The sequence below is a fragment of the Zootermopsis nevadensis genome, unplaced genomic scaffold (genome assembly GCF_977971745.1).
Source record: "Zootermopsis nevadensis isolate Lab colony 2312 unplaced genomic scaffold, Znev_1.0 Znev_ptg000029l, whole genome shotgun sequence".
Classification (NCBI taxonomy): domain Eukaryota; kingdom Metazoa; phylum Arthropoda; class Insecta; order Blattodea; family Termopsidae; genus Zootermopsis; species Zootermopsis nevadensis.
In genome coordinates this window covers 1,068,621-1,086,344 of record NW_028259161.1, presented here as the reverse complement: position 1 = coordinate 1,086,344, position 17,724 = coordinate 1,068,621, and the positions used below count along the sequence as shown (strand labels likewise).

Here is a 17,724-nt window from a genome sequence, read left to right as displayed (position 1 = left end):
GCATCGTTTATTGGCCGCTTGAGGGAAAGGGTTCATCGGGTATATCTCCCACTTGGCCGACCCTCCCGTTGCTTCAGTTGGCCAACTCAGAACTTTGAGACTGTTCTCAATCTCATTTCCAAGATGTTGCGTGACATGCCGACTCAGGCAAGTTCTGTACATCCATTACCTTCTCTTAAACACGAGATATCTGGCAAATCCAACGCAGGTAACAAGGGCAGCTACAACTTTATTTCAGTAGAATAGTGATGGCCACTACCTGCTGGTTATTCTTCTTCTAGGTTGCCTTTCTCTACTCTTCCAAACAGAACTGATAATTTTTTTGTTTGGTGAGACATTACGCCCACAATGCGGTATTACACTTTTCACACGACTCTCCCTCTCCGTCTCGTTTCCTAAGTTACTATGCCACCAATGATACCCTCTGGCACCTAAATCTTAGCAATTTCTCATCCACTATCATAAACGTGACCAAAATTAGGTCCATCAATTGCATATACGAGATATTATGAATAGCCTAAATGATTTCGCTCACTGCGGGGTGAAACCGAAAAGACAGGGACATTACATAATTGGATGCATACGCCTCCACAGACATCGCTAGTGCCGGACTACATTTAATTTCACTCTTACGTGCAAAACTGCTCAATGAGATTTCTGGTCTCACAAGTAGTGTATTGATTGTATCAAGTAGATCGATTCATAGCCCTGATGGTAGTGATTGTGGGTTTGTAGTTATGGTTGAGTAATGATGGTTAGTGCTCTTGTAGATATTAGTTGGTAGTTTGGTTTGTGACGTAGATTGATGTTTGTTGGTAGCCAGTTGCACAGTAGCTAGATTGCGTCTGCGACCAGAAATCCCATTGCCATCGTATTTCCCCGTGATCGGCAGTCTTCAATTAACTACCGTGGGGTACAGCTTAGCTGTAGCCACATGTTTCATTCTATTAATCATTAATCAGCCGTAAACAACACTTTCCTGAACCTCCAACCTGAGACAGCATTGTTGTGGGCCCTCAATTCGTTAGCAAGTTTGCTCTGCAGTGCCAGCTGCACATATTGTCCAGTCTTACCACAGTCTTTTCGATGAAAGTGGAAGTAAAGGAATCTTGATATTCAACTTCTTCCTTATCCGTAACATGACTCGAGATTTATCTGACCACTTCACTGTGGTATTCCCGAATACTCTCCCAGCCAGTGGCTAGACAGGAGCACGTCCCATTCCTGCCACAAATCATGAACAACTGCGTCAATGTGGTGAGAATAAACACTTTCTTCACTGTTGCAAGCATACGCCACAGCTCTTCAATTACTCAATTAAACTGTATTAGCACAATGTGGCATACTGCCAGTCATCTACCGCTTTCACTCACGATTCACAAAAGATCACAGTCCCATTCATCACTGTCTGTCTGGGTGTGTGTCAGGCTATTAAGTGCCTTGAGATCATGTACTTAGAGTGTGATGGACGCCAAGAACACAGCTAAACAAAAGCAGCACATAAGAATGAATTACGACACTGATTATGAAATTATTAGTTTCAAGAAGAATTAGAACTGAGGACTGAACAAATGAAGAAGAAGGAGGAGTAGGAGGAGGAAGAAGATAAGAAGGAAAAGAGGAGGAAGGAGAAGAAGAAGAAACAAACGAAGAGGAGGGAGAAGTGAAGAAGTACTGCGACACTTACCGCTGAATTTCAACTGTAGATCTTAAGTCTTTCCTGATTATCTTTTGCAGCACCTTCCGTGAGATTTGTGTCAATATCGGCAGCAAGAAGACCACTGGAAAGAGAAGAAGAAAGAAACTTATCGTGTGACTGTGATTGCATGTGGTTCTCACGTGCCTAGTGGTTATGTTCCTAACAAGCGTTCGAATCTTTTATTTACAGATGGGAGTTACCGAGGAGACCGGAGATAACCACATAAAACACTGTCAGACTCCTATCCTTCCGGCCAAATACTGGAATATATCGACACATATCAATTCTCTTAATCACAGCGTGTTGTCTTGGACAATGAAAATGATGAGGAAGAAAATGTGGAACTAGAATGGAATAAAATCAAACAATCTGCAACTGACATTATAGGAATAGAGAAACAAGGAAGAAATGCAGATTGGTTTGGCAATGATAGAAAAATGAAGCTAGAAAAATAATGTTACAACATCAAACAAGATCAAACTGTGAAATATATAACAACTACAGAAGGGAAGCCAATACAATATGTAGGAAGAAGAAAAGAGAAATGAGGAAAGAACAATTACAAACAATAGAACAACTCAATTCTCAAAATTAAAATAGAAAATTTTTATAGGTAAATTTTAAATATAAAAATAGGCAATCAACCAAAACTCAATGCATGTAAGGATAAGCAAGGTAAATTAATAGGAGGTGAAAAGGAAATTTTAGATAGATGGGCTGAGTATTTTGAAGAGCTCTAAAATAAATAAGATGAGAGTAATGAAATAAATAATAGAGATAGTAAATATTTAATAGCTCAGCCTTTTGTTGAATAAACCAACATGTATTAAGTAAAAGTAGGAATGAATAATATAATTGTAAAATAACAAGGCTCCGGGGAAGGACTCTATTACTGCAGAATTAATAGAACAAGGAAGCCAAGTTCTGTTAGCAAGAATACATTAGTTAATAAATATGATATGGGGGAAAAAAAGAAAGAAAGAATGCCATCAGAATGGAAAGAAGGTCTTACATGTCCAATTTTTAAAAAAAGAGATAAAATGTAATGTAGTAATTACAGAGGGATTACCCATTCAAATGTAACATACAAAATCTTAACAAATATTATACCCAAAAGACTTCATGTATATATTGAAGAGATAATAGGCAACTACCAATGTGGATTCAGACCTGACAGCAGTACTATTGATCAAATATTTGTAATGAGACAGACGATGGAAAAGAGCTATGAATATAATACGAATTTACACATATTTATTGACATTAGACAAGCTTTTGATAGAATACACAGAAATCAACTGCTTACAGCCTTAGAACATTATGGTATACAAGAAAAGAAAATAAGACTAGTGAAAATGAGTTTACAAGGTAACACATCGAAAGTTAAGACAACAGTAAAAGTAGTAGGCCATTTAATACAATGGTCGGTGTAAGAGAGGGTGATGCACCATCAGCAACACTATTTAATATAGCACTAAATATAGTCTTAGAAGGAACTGTTGAAAAAGGAAATATTGTATACAAATCCAAACAAATATGTGCCTATGCTGATGACATTGTACTAACTGCAAGAAATATACCACGACTGAAAGAAAGGGCAGTTGCATTAGAAGGCGAAGGAAAGAAAATGGGATTAGAAATAAATGAAGAGAAAACTGAATATTTGAAAATGTTCACATTATTAGCAGGAAGAGATCTTCAGAATCTGCCAATAGGTGATAGTAATACTTAAGGCGTTCATATTTTTTTACATATTCGGGTTCAGTAATAAATAATGACAATAAATTGAAGGAAGACATCCATAATAAAATCATGTTAGCAAACTGTGCATATTATGCACATATTATACTTTTTAGATCTAAACTTCTGTCAAGAAAGACAAAAATGAATATCCTATCTTGAGCTATGGGTCACAAACTTGGACAACGACGGCTGATGAAATGAAAGCCCTTAGAATAATCAAAATAAAATTTATTAGGAAAACTGATGGCCACACAAAGGAAGGAGTAAACCGGAGAATAAAAATGAATAAGGAGATAGAGTATATATTAGAAGGTGAAGATATTGTAAAAGTTATCAAATCTTTCAGACTGAGATGGTACAGGAACATTGTAAGAATGGAGAATGAACAAATGCCAAAAAATATATTATGTCAACAAATATGGAAGGAGTAAGAAAGAGAGGCAGGCCACGTAAAAAGTGGAAAGATGAAATAGATTTGAAAATTATGGGAATTAAAAACTGGCACACTGTAGCTAAGGATCGTCATGCCTGGGGAGGAATTGTGTAGGAAGCCAAAGTTCACAGTGGACTGTAGAGCTTGAGAAGAAGAAATCAAATTCTCTCATCACTGTAACAAATCCTCAATAGGATAGAGAGGGATGAGATTAGATTAAAATTATGTCACCGTGCTAAATTAATAATGCAAGGGGAGGGGGTTGATTAGAATGACTGCTGTTCCTCAAACAATTAATTCAGATCTCTTGTAGGTAGCAGCAACGGCAGCAGCAGCGGGGGAGCACAAGTGGTTGCATCACAACCACCACCAACGGGGGAAAACAAGTGGCTGCCACACAAGCACCACCAGCGGGGACGAACAAGTGGCTGCAACACAAGCACCGCCAGCGGGGGCAAACAAGTGGCTGCATCACAGGCACCACCAGCGGGGGAGAACAAGTGGCTGCATCACAAGCACCACCAACGGGGGAGAACAAGTGGCTGCATCACAGGCACCACCAGCGGGGGAGAACAAGTGGCTGCATCACAGGCACCACCAGCGGGGGAGAACAAATGGCTGCATCACAAGCACCGCCAGCGGGGGAGAACAAGTGGCTGCATCACAGGCACCACCAGCAAGGGAGAACAAGTGGCTGCATCACAAGCACCACCAGCGGGGGCAAACAAGTGGCTGCATCACAAGCACCACCAGCGGGGGAGAACAAGTGGCTGCATCACAGGCACCACCAGCGGGGGCAAACAAGTGGCTGCATCACAAGCACCACCACCAACGGGGGAGAACAAGTGGCTGCATCACAAGCACCACCAGCGGGGGCAAACAAGTGGCTGCATCACAGGCACCACCAGCGAGGGAGAACAAGTGGCTGCATCACAAGCACTGCCAGCGGGGGAGAACAAGTGGCTGCATCACAGGCACCACCAGCGGGGGAGAACAAGTGGCTGCATCACAAGCACCGCCAGCGGGGGCAAACAAGTGGCTGCATCACAGGCACCACCAGCGGGGGAGAACAAGTGGCTGCATCACAAGCACCGCCAGTGGGGGAGAACAAGTGGCTGCATCACAGGCACCGCCAGCGGGGGCATACAAGTGGCTGCATCACAGGCACCGCCAGCGGGGGCAAACAAGTGGCTAGATCACAAGCACCGCCAGCGGGGGCAAACAAGTCGCTGCATCACAAACACCACCAGCGAGGGAGAACAAGTGGCTGCATCACAGGCACCACCACCGGGGGCAAACAAGTGGCTGCATCACAAGCACCGCCAGCGGGGGCAAACAAGTCGCTGCATCACAAATACCACCAGCGGGGGAGAACAAGTGGCTGAAACACACGCAGCATGAGTAGGGGAGCATACGTGGCTCCAGCAGAAGCACCACCAGCGGGGCAGCACGACTGGCAGCAGCAGAAGAGTAAGAAGTAGAAGGAAAAGGGGAGGAAGACGAAGAGGAAGGAAAGGAATACGATGGAGAAGTGAAGAAGTACTGCGACTCTTACTGACATGTTTTAACTTTAGATTTCAAGTGTTCCGCGATTATCTTCTGCAGTACTTCCTGTGAGATTTGTGTGAGACTGGCAGAATGAAGATCAATGGAAGCAGATGAAGAAATAAACTTGTTCTGTGACTGTGATTGCGTGCGTTTCTCATGTTCCTAGTGGTTATATTCTTAACAAGCATTTGAATCTTTCATTTACAGATCAGTGCTGTGGAGGAGACTGGTGACAACCACATAAATCAGATAATCAGGGAAGCCATCGAGATTCAATTACATCCCGATAACTTCAACAGGGAAGATGGACTTCACATGAGCCGGTAATGGAAGACCCTCATTCACGCTCTTCGAGGACTCTGGAAGCATTCCAGAGAGCACCGCTACCCCTCTGAAACATTGGTAAACATCTACCATTCTTCTTGGCGCAACAACCCGGAAAACAGAAATCTTCATAAAACATAGTCAGAGCCCTACGCTGTCGGCCAAATACTGGAATATATCGACCCAAATTAAATTCTCTTATCACTGTAACATATTCTCAATAGGTTAGAGAGGGAAGAGACTAGATTAATATTGTTACTATGCTAATTGTATAATCCAAGGGAAGGATTAGGCTGACTGATGTCCCTCAAAATATTAGGGTAGATTTCTTTGAGGTATATGAAGCTTGGCTCTCCATTTATATTTATCATAGACCTATGTGAATGGATGTTCTGGCTTAATTGCCACCTTTCAGAGTACAAAGCTTTGGTTTACGACACGGCTACAAATCCGCGACACTCCAGAATGCGTATCAGTTAAAAGAATGTACTATTGTTCCTCAAATTTCATCCATAATGATCGTGGATGCGGTCAAAAAGCGACTGTCTAGACACTCGTGTAAAAAATGCAGGTTCGTTACATTGTATACGGTCCTTGGAAGCATGCCACGATTTCCAACAGGACAACGTGGCACTGAGCTTAGTACTTGTTGATTTCTGATGAAGTGTTCGTGTAACTTAACAAGGTACAGGATGTTATGATATTGGGCTGGTAACAGCTCCCGGCATGTTTAAGCAATGAAAACTATGTGTACAAACACAACTGGCAACACACACGTACAGATTAACAGGTCACTTATAATCTATCAGCACTAACAAACCAACACAATACCTAATTCTACTCACTTCATGTGCTTCGGGGTTCCTCCTTCTTCCTCATTCTGTCTGTCTGTCTGTCTTGCATGCATGATGCATGGCCGGCAAACTCTAACACCAAAAGATCTGTAAATTTACGTGTGTCCATTGCCAGCGATTGCAGTCCCCAAGTCTCAAAACAAGAACAGGTCCCGTCCACACAGTCCTCTCAGTACACAGACGTGGGTCTAGTGTTGACTCCTTAGATTTGAGGACACCTGAAACTAAGACAGCGTAACCTTAGAGAAAGGAAAACAAAAATGCATCATGTTTTAGTAAAATGAGGACCAGAATCTACATGGCCGTTAGCAAAATCTGCTGCTCGTTTCTATACGTCAGTTAAATCGCAGGGTGAGAAATATGTGAATTTGAAATAGAAGAGAACAGGGAAGAAGGCTGAAGGTGGCTTTTGCTGAGTAGCAGAAGTAGTAGTGTTGTGAGTAGAAAATGAACATGATAAAGAAAATGCATTTAATGGAAGACATAACCTTAATTGATACATTAGTGTTTGGTAGAATAAAAAATTAACATGAAAAAGAAAGCATACATAATGAAGTCAAGTTCTTGGTATGGCATAGTGACATACAATTTTTTTTACTCTTTTCATCATTATAATTCATCACCAGGTGGTCCACATGAAGAAGGGGCAATATGAGTGAAAGAAGTTTCAGATACAGATGTGGAAGACAAAGCAGAAAACTATTCTGAAGAGTGAATATCAAGATTAAATATTTCGAGTGAAGGTGAGGGGTTCTCATGAAAAATGAACATGCACAAAAATGATAGGTAGTGATTATATCCTGCTTTAAATTTCTATCCACAGAAGCCCTAATAGCACAGCCAACCACCTAGCGTACATTAGAATAAAGCATACATATGTTATGTGTCACTGAGCCAACTTTCTGTGTTAGTGGAAAGGACATAGTTTTTAAAGTTTCACATATGTACTACTAGGATTCAAGGTGAATAGTTGGCAGTGAGGGATTTTCCTTAAGAATGAAACTCTGTGATGCCTCCAATTCTTCATATTGCTAATTAAATATTACTGCCTAGAATGGGCTATGCACATGTGATATATATGTGTGTGTGTGTGTGTAGGCACGCACGCGCCTACATTTAATATAAAATGGATTACTAAAAAAGTTTTGAAAGGGGAACTTTTCTGACTTTCATGAAGTTTGAGGAGGAGATAAGAAAATATTAACATGGACCTTACAGATACAGGTATACATATATCACTCTGTACTGGTTTTTATTCCGGTGTGTTTTTTAAATACCCTTGTTTGTATAGAAAGTTGCATAATAAAACCAATTAAATTTCCAAGCTTCTTATAAAAGCATTAGATGAAATCTGATCAATTAAAAATATTTTATTATTTACTGGAATCTATTTTTCATAGTAAAAGTTAATTTGCAATATCTATCATAAATGTCACTGCTGTTATTATTTGAGACAAAGCAGAATATACTAATTTTAATATTTCCTAATATAGATAAGTCATGTTCCATATGGATCAAAACTGTGAGATTACTGGCAGTTAACTTCACTGTTTTCTAAAATTGTACATTAATTTTAATGGTGTGAGCTAAGTTGCAGTTACATTATCGGAAGTGTCATGTCACCATCAAATTTAAGTCACATATATATTTACATGTTACAGTAAATTACATCTGTTACTTACAACACATTCATATCAGTTTATATATATTTACAAATAAACAAGCTTCACTTTATATAAACAAGTTCTGTTTCAGCTAACAAACCAACACTTACTACCTTTCCATGTGGTGAATTACTTCTGCTCCCTGCACATGGCCAACAAATTCTAGCATAAAAGTCTTTTATTTACATATGTCCAATGTCAATGTATGGACCTACAGTTTATCCATTACAAAATAAAAATACATTTTCTCTTTGAAACAAGATGGAAACTTGTTTGTTGTTGGCACATCTGTTAAATGACAAACATTTTCATTTCATTGCAATATGGATAATTTAGAACATATTTGAAGAACACAAAATGAGAGAGAATATGCAGTAATGTGGACACATACGATTGTACACAGACCTTCATGCTGCCACGCTTTTAGGTGTTTTCGCAACCCTGCAGAAAGCCTATTAAAAACTACTCCAGCCATCCCTCCTTATACATGAAACAACTCAAGATTGGAAAACCCAATTTCTTTATTAAATTTTATAATGAACAATATTTCAGAAAGCTGTTAAGGCATGTCAACTTTCTTTTACTTCTGACAATTTTTATATTCACTTTACATAAAAGCTTAAGATTATTCTGGCACGAAGTTATAACAGTTGATTCTACATTGCACTAGATGTCTGCACTGGCCAAAATTTTTAAGTTTTACCTGACTCGAGGAACCATTACGCCCTACGTAGCCCGAACCTTAAGTTTATCTTCTAATATGTTACCTGTACCCCATCTAAGCCCTACTTCCTTTTATTCCAGCCCAAAAATTTACAATCTGCCCTATCACATGATTAGTACATTTCTTTAATGCATAAATGCCAGTAATCCTTGAATTAACTAATTTACAACACTCTAAAAACATCTCAGGTTATTTTGGCATTTTAGAAACAGTACAAACATGCCAGTTGCCAGGTTGTAAGGTGTTATCTCAAACTACAATATTTCTGGGAGGTGGGCAGCTACAAACCCCAAGAAAATCAAGGTGGTGCAATTTGTTTCCAGAGGTTGAGCAACAACCAAGAAGGATTTGAGGTTTTCATGGTGCCAAGTATGAAGATTGCTGTCTGCTGGGTTGTAGCATCATGTAGTCTGGTAGAAGTTTACCCAACATTTCAGAGGTCCCTGGTTCCTACTAGTAACTTCTTCTTTGTGAAACTAGGTAGGGGTGAGTGATTAGCGTCATGCCCTGGCCATGCTTTACTCCGGAGAAAGGACCCCAGTACCCATCAAATGGGAGGCTGGGTAGACCCCAGAGCCGGTCTGGACACACAGGCTGGAAGAAAAATCCTCTGCCCCTGACAGGGATCGAACATCGGTCATCCAGTCTATAGCCAGTCACTATACTGATTGAGGTACCCCAGCAAACATTGTTCCACAGACATACTTCAAATGGCATAGGCCAAGTGTTTAAATAAAAAAGAGCCTATGTAATAACAGGAACTTAAAGTAACTGGTGTATGTGGCACTACCCAAGTCTTGGGAGGGTCTGATCAGGGTACTAAAATGCCGAGGTCTCCCGAGTTAAACACGTAACCTCTCCCAATGACCCACGGACTGGATATGTGACTTGGGTCTATAGGGAGGTCTTGATTATAGGTACCAATAAGCTGAGAAGAAAATTATAAAATCTTACTCTGCAGAATGCTGTACTTCATGAAAGTTACCGGGCTGCTTGCAGATTAAGTAAACAGGGATGCACAAAGATTATAAATGGTCGCGGTGCATCGGTTAGGCGCCCACCCAATTCACTACCTACTTACTTACATACATACACACACAATGTGAAACAATAATGGCTCGAGAAAGCCGGAAATATTCCATATGTTTGACTTGTAACGCCTGAACTTGGCCTAGACCAGGGGTCGGCAAACTAAGGTCCGCTGGCCCAATCCGGCCCGCCGCTTCTTTTTGTATGGTCCGCGAGCTAAGAACGGATTTTACATATTTAAATTCTTTGAAATTTCAAAGTACGCGCCGAGTTGAGTAGTTGAGAAAAAGACCGTATGTGGCGCTCCTATAGCTTCCCATTCGCACGCTGCTTTGCGGCCTTCGCTGTGGCATCACGCATTTATAATTCGCAGCGTTTCCATTGCCATATGTATCGCTGTTCTGTAACATTCTATTCTCATGTTATTACCCTTGAGATGATTACGGTCAATTAAAATCATATGATCGGGGATTTATATCTGTATTTGGAAGCACCTACCTGTGTGAAAAGACATTTTCAAAGATGAAATATGTAAAATCTCAATACAGGTCAGCATTAACGGATGAACATTTACAATCAATTTTGATGATAGGGAGTACTGAATTTAAACCTAAGTTTGGTGAAATGTTATCTCATAACAGGCACTTCCATTCTTCTCATTAGTAGAGCTGTATTTCAAACAATTGTAGTCTACTTATTATTATACGTTACATTTGGTTCAATAAATTTGTTAAAACTTGGTTTCTTCTTGTTACGTAAGTAGACTTACCTATATAAATATCCTCGGGTTTGCCTCTTGGCCCGCAGAGCCTAAAATATTGACTATTTGGCCCTTTAGAAAAAATGTTTGCCGACCCCTGGCCTAGACCCATACATTAGCTGTGCTACCAGGATCAGGCACCGCCCTTGGGCCTAGGCCCATACCCAGCTGGATTCTATATTGCTCATCAACATATTTACTTCCCACTGAACTGATTGACGAAAGCTACATACCTCAATAAACTAAGAAGATATTTCCGGTATTCAAATACAAAGTTTGCACAAGCACGTCCCTCTTCCCTGAGCAAGATGTACAGTGTGAACAATTCATCCTCGTTGACCGTTACAAACACCTCGTGTCACCCACGGAAAGCTTTGTCCTTGGCAGTGTGGGCGGACGTTGTGGGGAAACATATAGACTTTATCAAAAACATTTGGCTCTAACTCCGCATAGCGTAGCGGTTTAACAAATACGTTTCAACTGTTAGTCGTTTGTTGTTTCCTTTCTCTTAAATCTGGAATTTTTATCTGCTAACTTGCAGCCTAATCCAGCGGATATGCTAGCTGAGAATCTGATTTTGTATCTCCAAATGACATCGCCTGGTCCATTTCGTCTCCATAACATTTGTCTTCATTTGGACTTGATAATTGTCTTCACGTGGTGACAGTGATGTTTCCAATCATCTTCACTCAAGATATTCGCACACCCACATAGCCCCGGCAAGTTCAATTGGACCTGAAATTTTGCTAGTTTACAGACATTTTAGTAATAACTGAACACAAAATTCTAGCTCAATAGGGATGAGTGGTGAGCGTCACGCCCCGGCCGCGTTTTACCCGATACCTATTGGACAGGAGGCTGGATGGTCTCCAGAGCCGGTCTGGACGCAGAGGGCAGAGGAAAAATGTGCTGTACCTGGGCTATGCCATTCATCCCCCCTGAAATATTAGTAAACTTATACCAGATTATGTGGAGCAACAAGTCAGAAGACTCATCTTTGTAGTATTCAAGTTGAGAAAAAATTGTCCTTGTGCGTGCGTTAATTTTATATAATTTTTTGTTTGTGATATAAACTGCCACTCATTGCCCTGATGATGGAGGCAACAAGCACCTCTGAAATGTTGGTAATTTCTACCAGACTACACAGCAAATGGAGTTTGGGGGTGTGGACTAGATTCATCTGGCTCTTGTTAACATGGTAATGACCTTTTAGGTTGGAAATGGAAAGGTACCCATAATGCTAAAAGGACTGGAAGGGGAGGGGGTACAAATCACAGGCTTTGTTTACCAACAAAAATTTTCAATCACCAATGGATTGTATTTATTACTAGAAAATGTGAAATTGACATAAATACAACACTGAATAATCTGCCACTGCTCACAGGCAAGTAGACAAATATACTTGTCAATCCCGACCGTGCATACAGAATAAAAACAAATGACTGGAATGTAATCAAATAGCCATCATTTTGTCACACTGCCTGCATTTACCCTGAATTCTTGTTTCATCAGTCTTACTCTACTAACATATAAGTTGGGGTGGACAAACTTTGACATACTATGAGCTCTGAAGTGGAGATCAGAATGCACTCTTAACACTCTGTATCTTTCCTTTTTATATATTTCTTTGGGGAGTGATCAGTAATGTATGGCATGAAAGCTGATATACTATGGAACACAAAGCTTCCAATTCTGTTATATATATATGTATGTGTTCCTGCAGGACACGCTATTATGCTGTCACAGTTGTCATAATGTTTTCACAGTTACATTTAAATAATATCTTGCTCTAGATAGCCTGTAACAAAATATTCAGTTACTGTACACACAATTTTGTTGATACTGAGTTCATTTTGTTCTTTCACTACTTCTGGGATGGTTCATGGGTGTGTTAGACAGAGGTTTTAGTGAAAATACCTGAGTGACTGGTGTGTGGAATGTACAATAACAACCCAGCTGATCTCATTATTCAGCTTCCTTTAAAGCATTTCTACTGTGCTGTGTGTTGAAGAAAGGATACCTATTTTGTCGAGTCTATCAGAAAAAGCTAATCCTTTCTGCAGGCTTAGTTGTATTAGCAATATCATAATGGCAAGTTCCACCTCTATTTATCAGATCCAGGACAGCCAACTTCAAAGGGCAAAATGCTCCTTGAGAAACTTACAGCAGTGAAAATGGTGAAGAAAGTAATTCCCACCTTTTTTGAAATGTAGAGTTCCATTACTGTACATGTAACAGTCTGACACACTTCCTTTTCCTCAGCCACACAAATCAAGTCTTTAAGATCACATCCTATCTCTTTAACATTCAGTTTAATATTACCCTCCCTTTCCTAAAATTCTGTACTCATTTCTCATCTCTCTCAAGTATGTCACATGATCATCTTATCCTGATAGATTTGTTCATCCTAAATTATGAAGACCCTCATTCTACAGTTGCCTCCAAACCCGCTAGTACTATGTTCACCCGTTCTCAAACACCTTCAGTGTTATGGACTATTTTTATGTAACGGATCACACAGAGTACGTATACTTACTTCATACTGGAAGACTGAGACAAATTCAGCCTCTGTTCAACATCATGTAACTGCTTATGTAAAAAATGGGCAATGCCCAAATAAAATACTTTGGTACAGGTATTTTATGAGCAATTGGTACCTTATATTCCTCATGAAATTCCACATACATCTTGTACATAAAGATTGTCGTCATAAGAACCAGGAATTGGACCCTGTCCTGAACTCACACTTAAAAACTGATTTCCATTAGTTCCAGTTTAACATTTGCTCAAATCTATGTCGTTCTCTGCCATTTGGTCTCTTTCCATTACTTTTTACAACAAAAATTTAATATAAACATTAGATTTCCCATTCTTTTTTTGCATGTCCTCTAAAATATCAACATCTGTTTAATAGTCCTAATGACACTGTGAACAGTTGTAGTTATAAATATTTTTGATATACACTCTGAGAAACTGAAGGTTCACCTCTGCTATCATAAAATCCTGTCATTTTAACAATATCCTCCAACACTTTCCAGTTTCCATACCAAAATCTCCTTGATCTGACATGACTTTACCCTCTCAATCTCTTATCTAAACAAAAGGGAGATTGGAATAGCGTACTTGAATTTGGTGTATGGACAATTTTCCAATGCAGTCTTTTGAATTTTGCACACTTCAATGGCCTTGATGATGGCGTACTGCAGACACCAATTTAGCGTTGTGAAACTAAATCTCGCTACAGATATCATACTGAATGGAAAGGATGTTTTAATAAAGTTGCTAAACTCAATGAGATTTATTTCATGTTTAGAATAGAATTACTGGATATTCTGATTTTGAGAAATATAAGTTTTATATGATGGAAGGTAGTGGTTTATATTTGTCCAATATAAACTGAAATTAAATCATCCAAATACCAGGTTTGACAAAGTTGGTTGAATACTTTTGTTATCAAACATTCATTTGGGTTCATGAACAGACTAACACGCATTATTATGTACTAATCTTATGCACCTGTGTAAAGAACTTAAAATGTTACTTAAATCCATGGTTATAAACCCCGTTCTGCAGTTTAAACTATATCAGTATAGAAACCAACAGTATTACATTAACATTTTTGCTATTACATGCAATATCTTCAGAACTGTATGAGGGAATGTACTGGTGCTTTCACATTGTCTCTTCCTTTTAAGTACACCAACTCCATGATGACAAGGCACTCCAGAACTGTAGCTTGAAGCTGATTCACCAACTGACATGCAGCATTCAATGAACCTGCAATGGAAGGGTTTTGAAGCTACTGTTTTCCACAGCAGAAAAATGTACTGCAGCCAACTTGTGGCCTGTAAGTTATGGTAAGAATTTGCTAATACATTTCAAGGAAGACATGATAAAAGGCTACATCCTTACGAGTAGTACAACAATTTTTGTGTGTTAGTAATATTAATACACCGGTACACCCTAAAACCTACTCTGCTGACACCTCGTCTATTTGTTTTCAAAGAATGACTTATCCTTCCATCTTCTTCATCCTTTAAAGTTACTCTGAGAATATTCTCTACAATTTTTTTGCCTCCTATATAGAAGATGCGTGTCACCCATCATAACTTCAAGACCCTAATAACGTTCCACGTACAAATCTGAACCTCTATATATAACATTGTTCAATTTCTTCAGCCTCCCTAGGCCAAAGTATTTTCCAGAGGACTTAATTTTCAAATATTTCTAATTTATACAAAAGCAGTTGTAGCAGTATGATTGTTTTATATATAGAGGCCTATATGATTTTAAAAGAGACAGAATGAACTGATTAACAATATCAAAATCTCGTGGATCATTCCACATTAGGATAAGGGCTTCCAAAAACTTTTTTTTTTCATCCTTCATTACACTACACACAAATCCGACTTAAACACAGCACCTTACATACTTTCCATGAGTAATGTTTTGATATACTTCAGATGCAGCGCCATTAAAGACTAAGTAAGCATTCATGCTATATTCCTATCTACACTTACCTCCTGTTGCTAACAAATCATCTACTATGAGAACATTCTGACCACTGCCAAGACTCAAAGACTGAATTTCAAATATGTCCTGTTGAATAAAGATAAACAACAAAAGTATGAGTTAGCAAATATAAAAAACCAGTAAATTTTTTAAATTACAGAATTTAGAAGAACTTTAAACTACTCTGACCTTGTATTTGGATTAATTTATAATGCACTCCACTTGTAATGAAATGGTATGGACTAGGTATGATAATAACACAGTCTGATTAAAGGTACTCTCCCAGTATCCACCTGGAATGACATAAAAACTGCAAAATGTCTCTTCTGGGATGGCTCTTGCCCCATATCATAATCAAAGCATAGACTCCCAAATATAAGTCAGACTCATTATCACTAGGTGAAAATGCTTCATACATTTCCTTGAATAAGCTTAGGAATAACAGTTTTAACCCTTTGTATATGTGTGTATGAAAGTAATTTCAGGTCCTGTAAACAACAAAGTGTACCTGCTGAGTGCAAAAATGTCGATGCAACTATTTTAGGCAAAGTTCATAGTTTTGTATTCTCTTGGACATGATATTTATAATGGGCATTACAGCTAGAAAGATAAAAAAATGTAAGTCTGCATCAGAAAGGTACTTAACTTCCTCTGTATTCATGATTTTCATATATATTATTGACTTAAAACAGGATAGCAAACCTTCTTATTTTATCTAAGGTGTCTGTGTATGAACAGCTAACTTGGTATCATGTATTGAATCCATAAAACTGGATAATTATAAGATAAAACAGTAATTAACTGCTTGAACTCACTGTGCCATATTCGAGGGCAAAAGAGACCCGAGTTACATCTCCTGGGAGTTTTCCCCTTTTTCTTATTGGAATGAATGGTATATGAAAATGAAGTGCTAGTAGTGGCCCAAGTAAGAAGCCTCTTGAATCCAGGGCTACTATAACTTCAGGCTTTGGTGTCAACTGCGACGACACATGCTCAATCATTACATCTTGCAATGCATGGAATGCTCTCGGATTTCTCAGCACTGAAAACAGGTCCCTGAAAATCACATGGTAATTTGTTAGGATGTAATCTTATGCTATGTATTACTGTGGCTGTAATAACAAATCTATCTAACCATATTTAAAAAAAATCATTTACAATGCAGTGAATATAAATTAAAATATGATCCGAGTTCCTACCTGAATAATATTCCAGGCTTTGGAAAGTCTGGATAACTGTCGATGTGATTCTTAACGAACTCTAGCTTCTCCTTATGTTCTTCCATTGTTATTGACGTAAGAACACGAATTAGTGCCGTAATTGCTTTATTTCATGGCACCATGCACTGATAATTAATTAGAAACTACTGGTACATTTCTTAACGGTTTTATTGTCTTCCACCACCTTTCCTTTTATCTCGCCATACCGCAGATCCTTCGATAACAATTCATGTTATTTTTTAGTCAAAGTTTACCCCAAATACAAGGCTTACCGACCAGGAATAGCCGACTATGAAAGAAACCCGTTTTGGCTCAAAGTTTAATTCCCTGAGGATCATATATTTCTTCTCACAGAGATATCAAATGAAGACGGAGCTTATTTTAATCCAGTAAAGAACTGCCAAACCAATTGTGAGGCTCAACACAACTCTCCAGAACCAGCTTTCTATCAACGGACCACGAAACGAAGATAATTCGTCAGCAATCATGTAAGAAACAATCTCTATTTCACATCGCCAGAGTGCAGTGTACACCCTCAAACAGGATTTTCATGGCGGCAAGTATTTGAATAACTACGGGGCTGCTGCTTCCGTGATGATGGAGGCAGCAGGCACCTCTAAAACGCCGTATCAACCCAGAAGACAATCATCGTTATCTGCTAACAATTTCAGTAGAATATTGAAGATATCTTACACGGCTCTGCGAACACTGCTTGTTGTTCATTTGTATATTACTGACACTGTATCAAGAACTGAGATGTTGCAGCATATTGCTAAGAATTGTTAATGATGAAAATCAGTGTGATCGTATCGGTCATGGTTTACATGAAGGCACTACCCTTAATTGGCTTGAGAGATTCGCTGAGGAAGAATACGAAAATCTCGATTGGGATAGCTTCAATCCAGCGGCTTCCCCAACAAGCGAGAAGTATTAATGTAATACGAATCTGCGATTTACCTCCGACTAAAGGAGGACCTCCAGGGAGGCGGTCCGTCGTGTTGAAGGTACAAACGCAGTCGTATTTTATACATTGCATAGTAGGAGAGAAAAAGCGTTCCACATTTCAGCCGTGCAGTAAAAACATCCCCAATTATTGCTTCTTTTGTAGACGGATCGGTCGTGGTGATATGTAGCATTGGCCAACCTGATCTCTGACCTCAACCCCCTGGATGCATTTCATCTGTGGAAGTACATAAAAGATTTGGTGAGATTTG

At 39.2% G+C, this 17,724-nt stretch overlaps 4 protein-coding genes across 21 annotated transcripts in view; 2 read left to right on the top strand and 2 right to left on the bottom strand.

Annotated features, from left to right (window-relative positions):
- The window catches only part of LOC110837355 (uncharacterized), a 75,709-nt gene extending 64,555 nt beyond the window's left edge, over positions 1-11,154 (bottom strand). The window contains exons 1-3 of one of the 3 annotated variants that reach the window (XR_015537733.1): positions 11,012-11,154; positions 6,593-6,825; positions 1,688-1,781 (exon numbers count right to left, since the gene is read on the bottom strand). Coding sequence is in view for 1 of the 3 variants with exons in the window: in XM_087358300.1 (XP_087214426.1) it covers positions 1,688-1,781; positions 5,629-5,665 (131 nt within the window). In the remaining 2 variants the exon portion in view is untranslated. Of the gene's footprint in view, positions 1-1,687; positions 1,784-5,628; positions 5,771-6,592; positions 6,826-11,011 lie in introns of those variants that run through there. The other 2 variants (XM_087358300.1, XM_087358286.1) reach the window with 2 other exon arrangements.
- LOC147872233 (uncharacterized) lies at positions 1,781-5,629 on the top strand. The gene is made up of 2 exons (XM_087358272.1): positions 1,781-3,414; positions 4,189-5,629. Exons 1-2 carry the CDS (start codon positions 3,120-3,122, stop codon positions 5,274-5,276), a joined length of 1,383 nt encoding a protein of 460 aa, XP_087214398.1. The 5' UTR covers positions 1,781-3,119; the 3' UTR covers positions 5,277-5,629.
- Positions 11,155-12,075: 921 nt separating the features above from the next.
- Aprt (adenine phosphoribosyltransferase) lies at positions 12,076-16,629 on the bottom strand. Its single transcript, XM_022080510.2, has 4 exons — positions 16,490-16,629; positions 16,106-16,346; positions 15,299-15,377; positions 12,076-14,555 (listed from the first exon to the last, which is right to left on the bottom strand). The coding sequence occupies exons 1-4, from the start codon at positions 16,573-16,575 to the stop codon at positions 14,419-14,421; spliced, it is 543 nt and encodes a 180-aa protein (XP_021936202.1). The 5' UTR covers positions 16,576-16,629; the 3' UTR covers positions 12,076-14,418.
- Positions 16,630-16,895: 266 nt separating this feature from the next.
- Positions 16,896-17,724, top strand: part of brp (ELKS/RAB6-interacting/CAST family member bruchpilot) — a 114,488-nt gene continuing 113,659 nt past the window's right edge. For all 16 annotated transcript variants that reach the window (XR_015537724.1, XR_015537721.1, XR_015537716.1 and 13 more), the window contains exon 1: positions 16,896-16,998. The gene's annotated coding sequence lies outside the window, so the exon portion shown is untranslated. The remainder of the gene's footprint in view (positions 16,999-17,724) is intronic.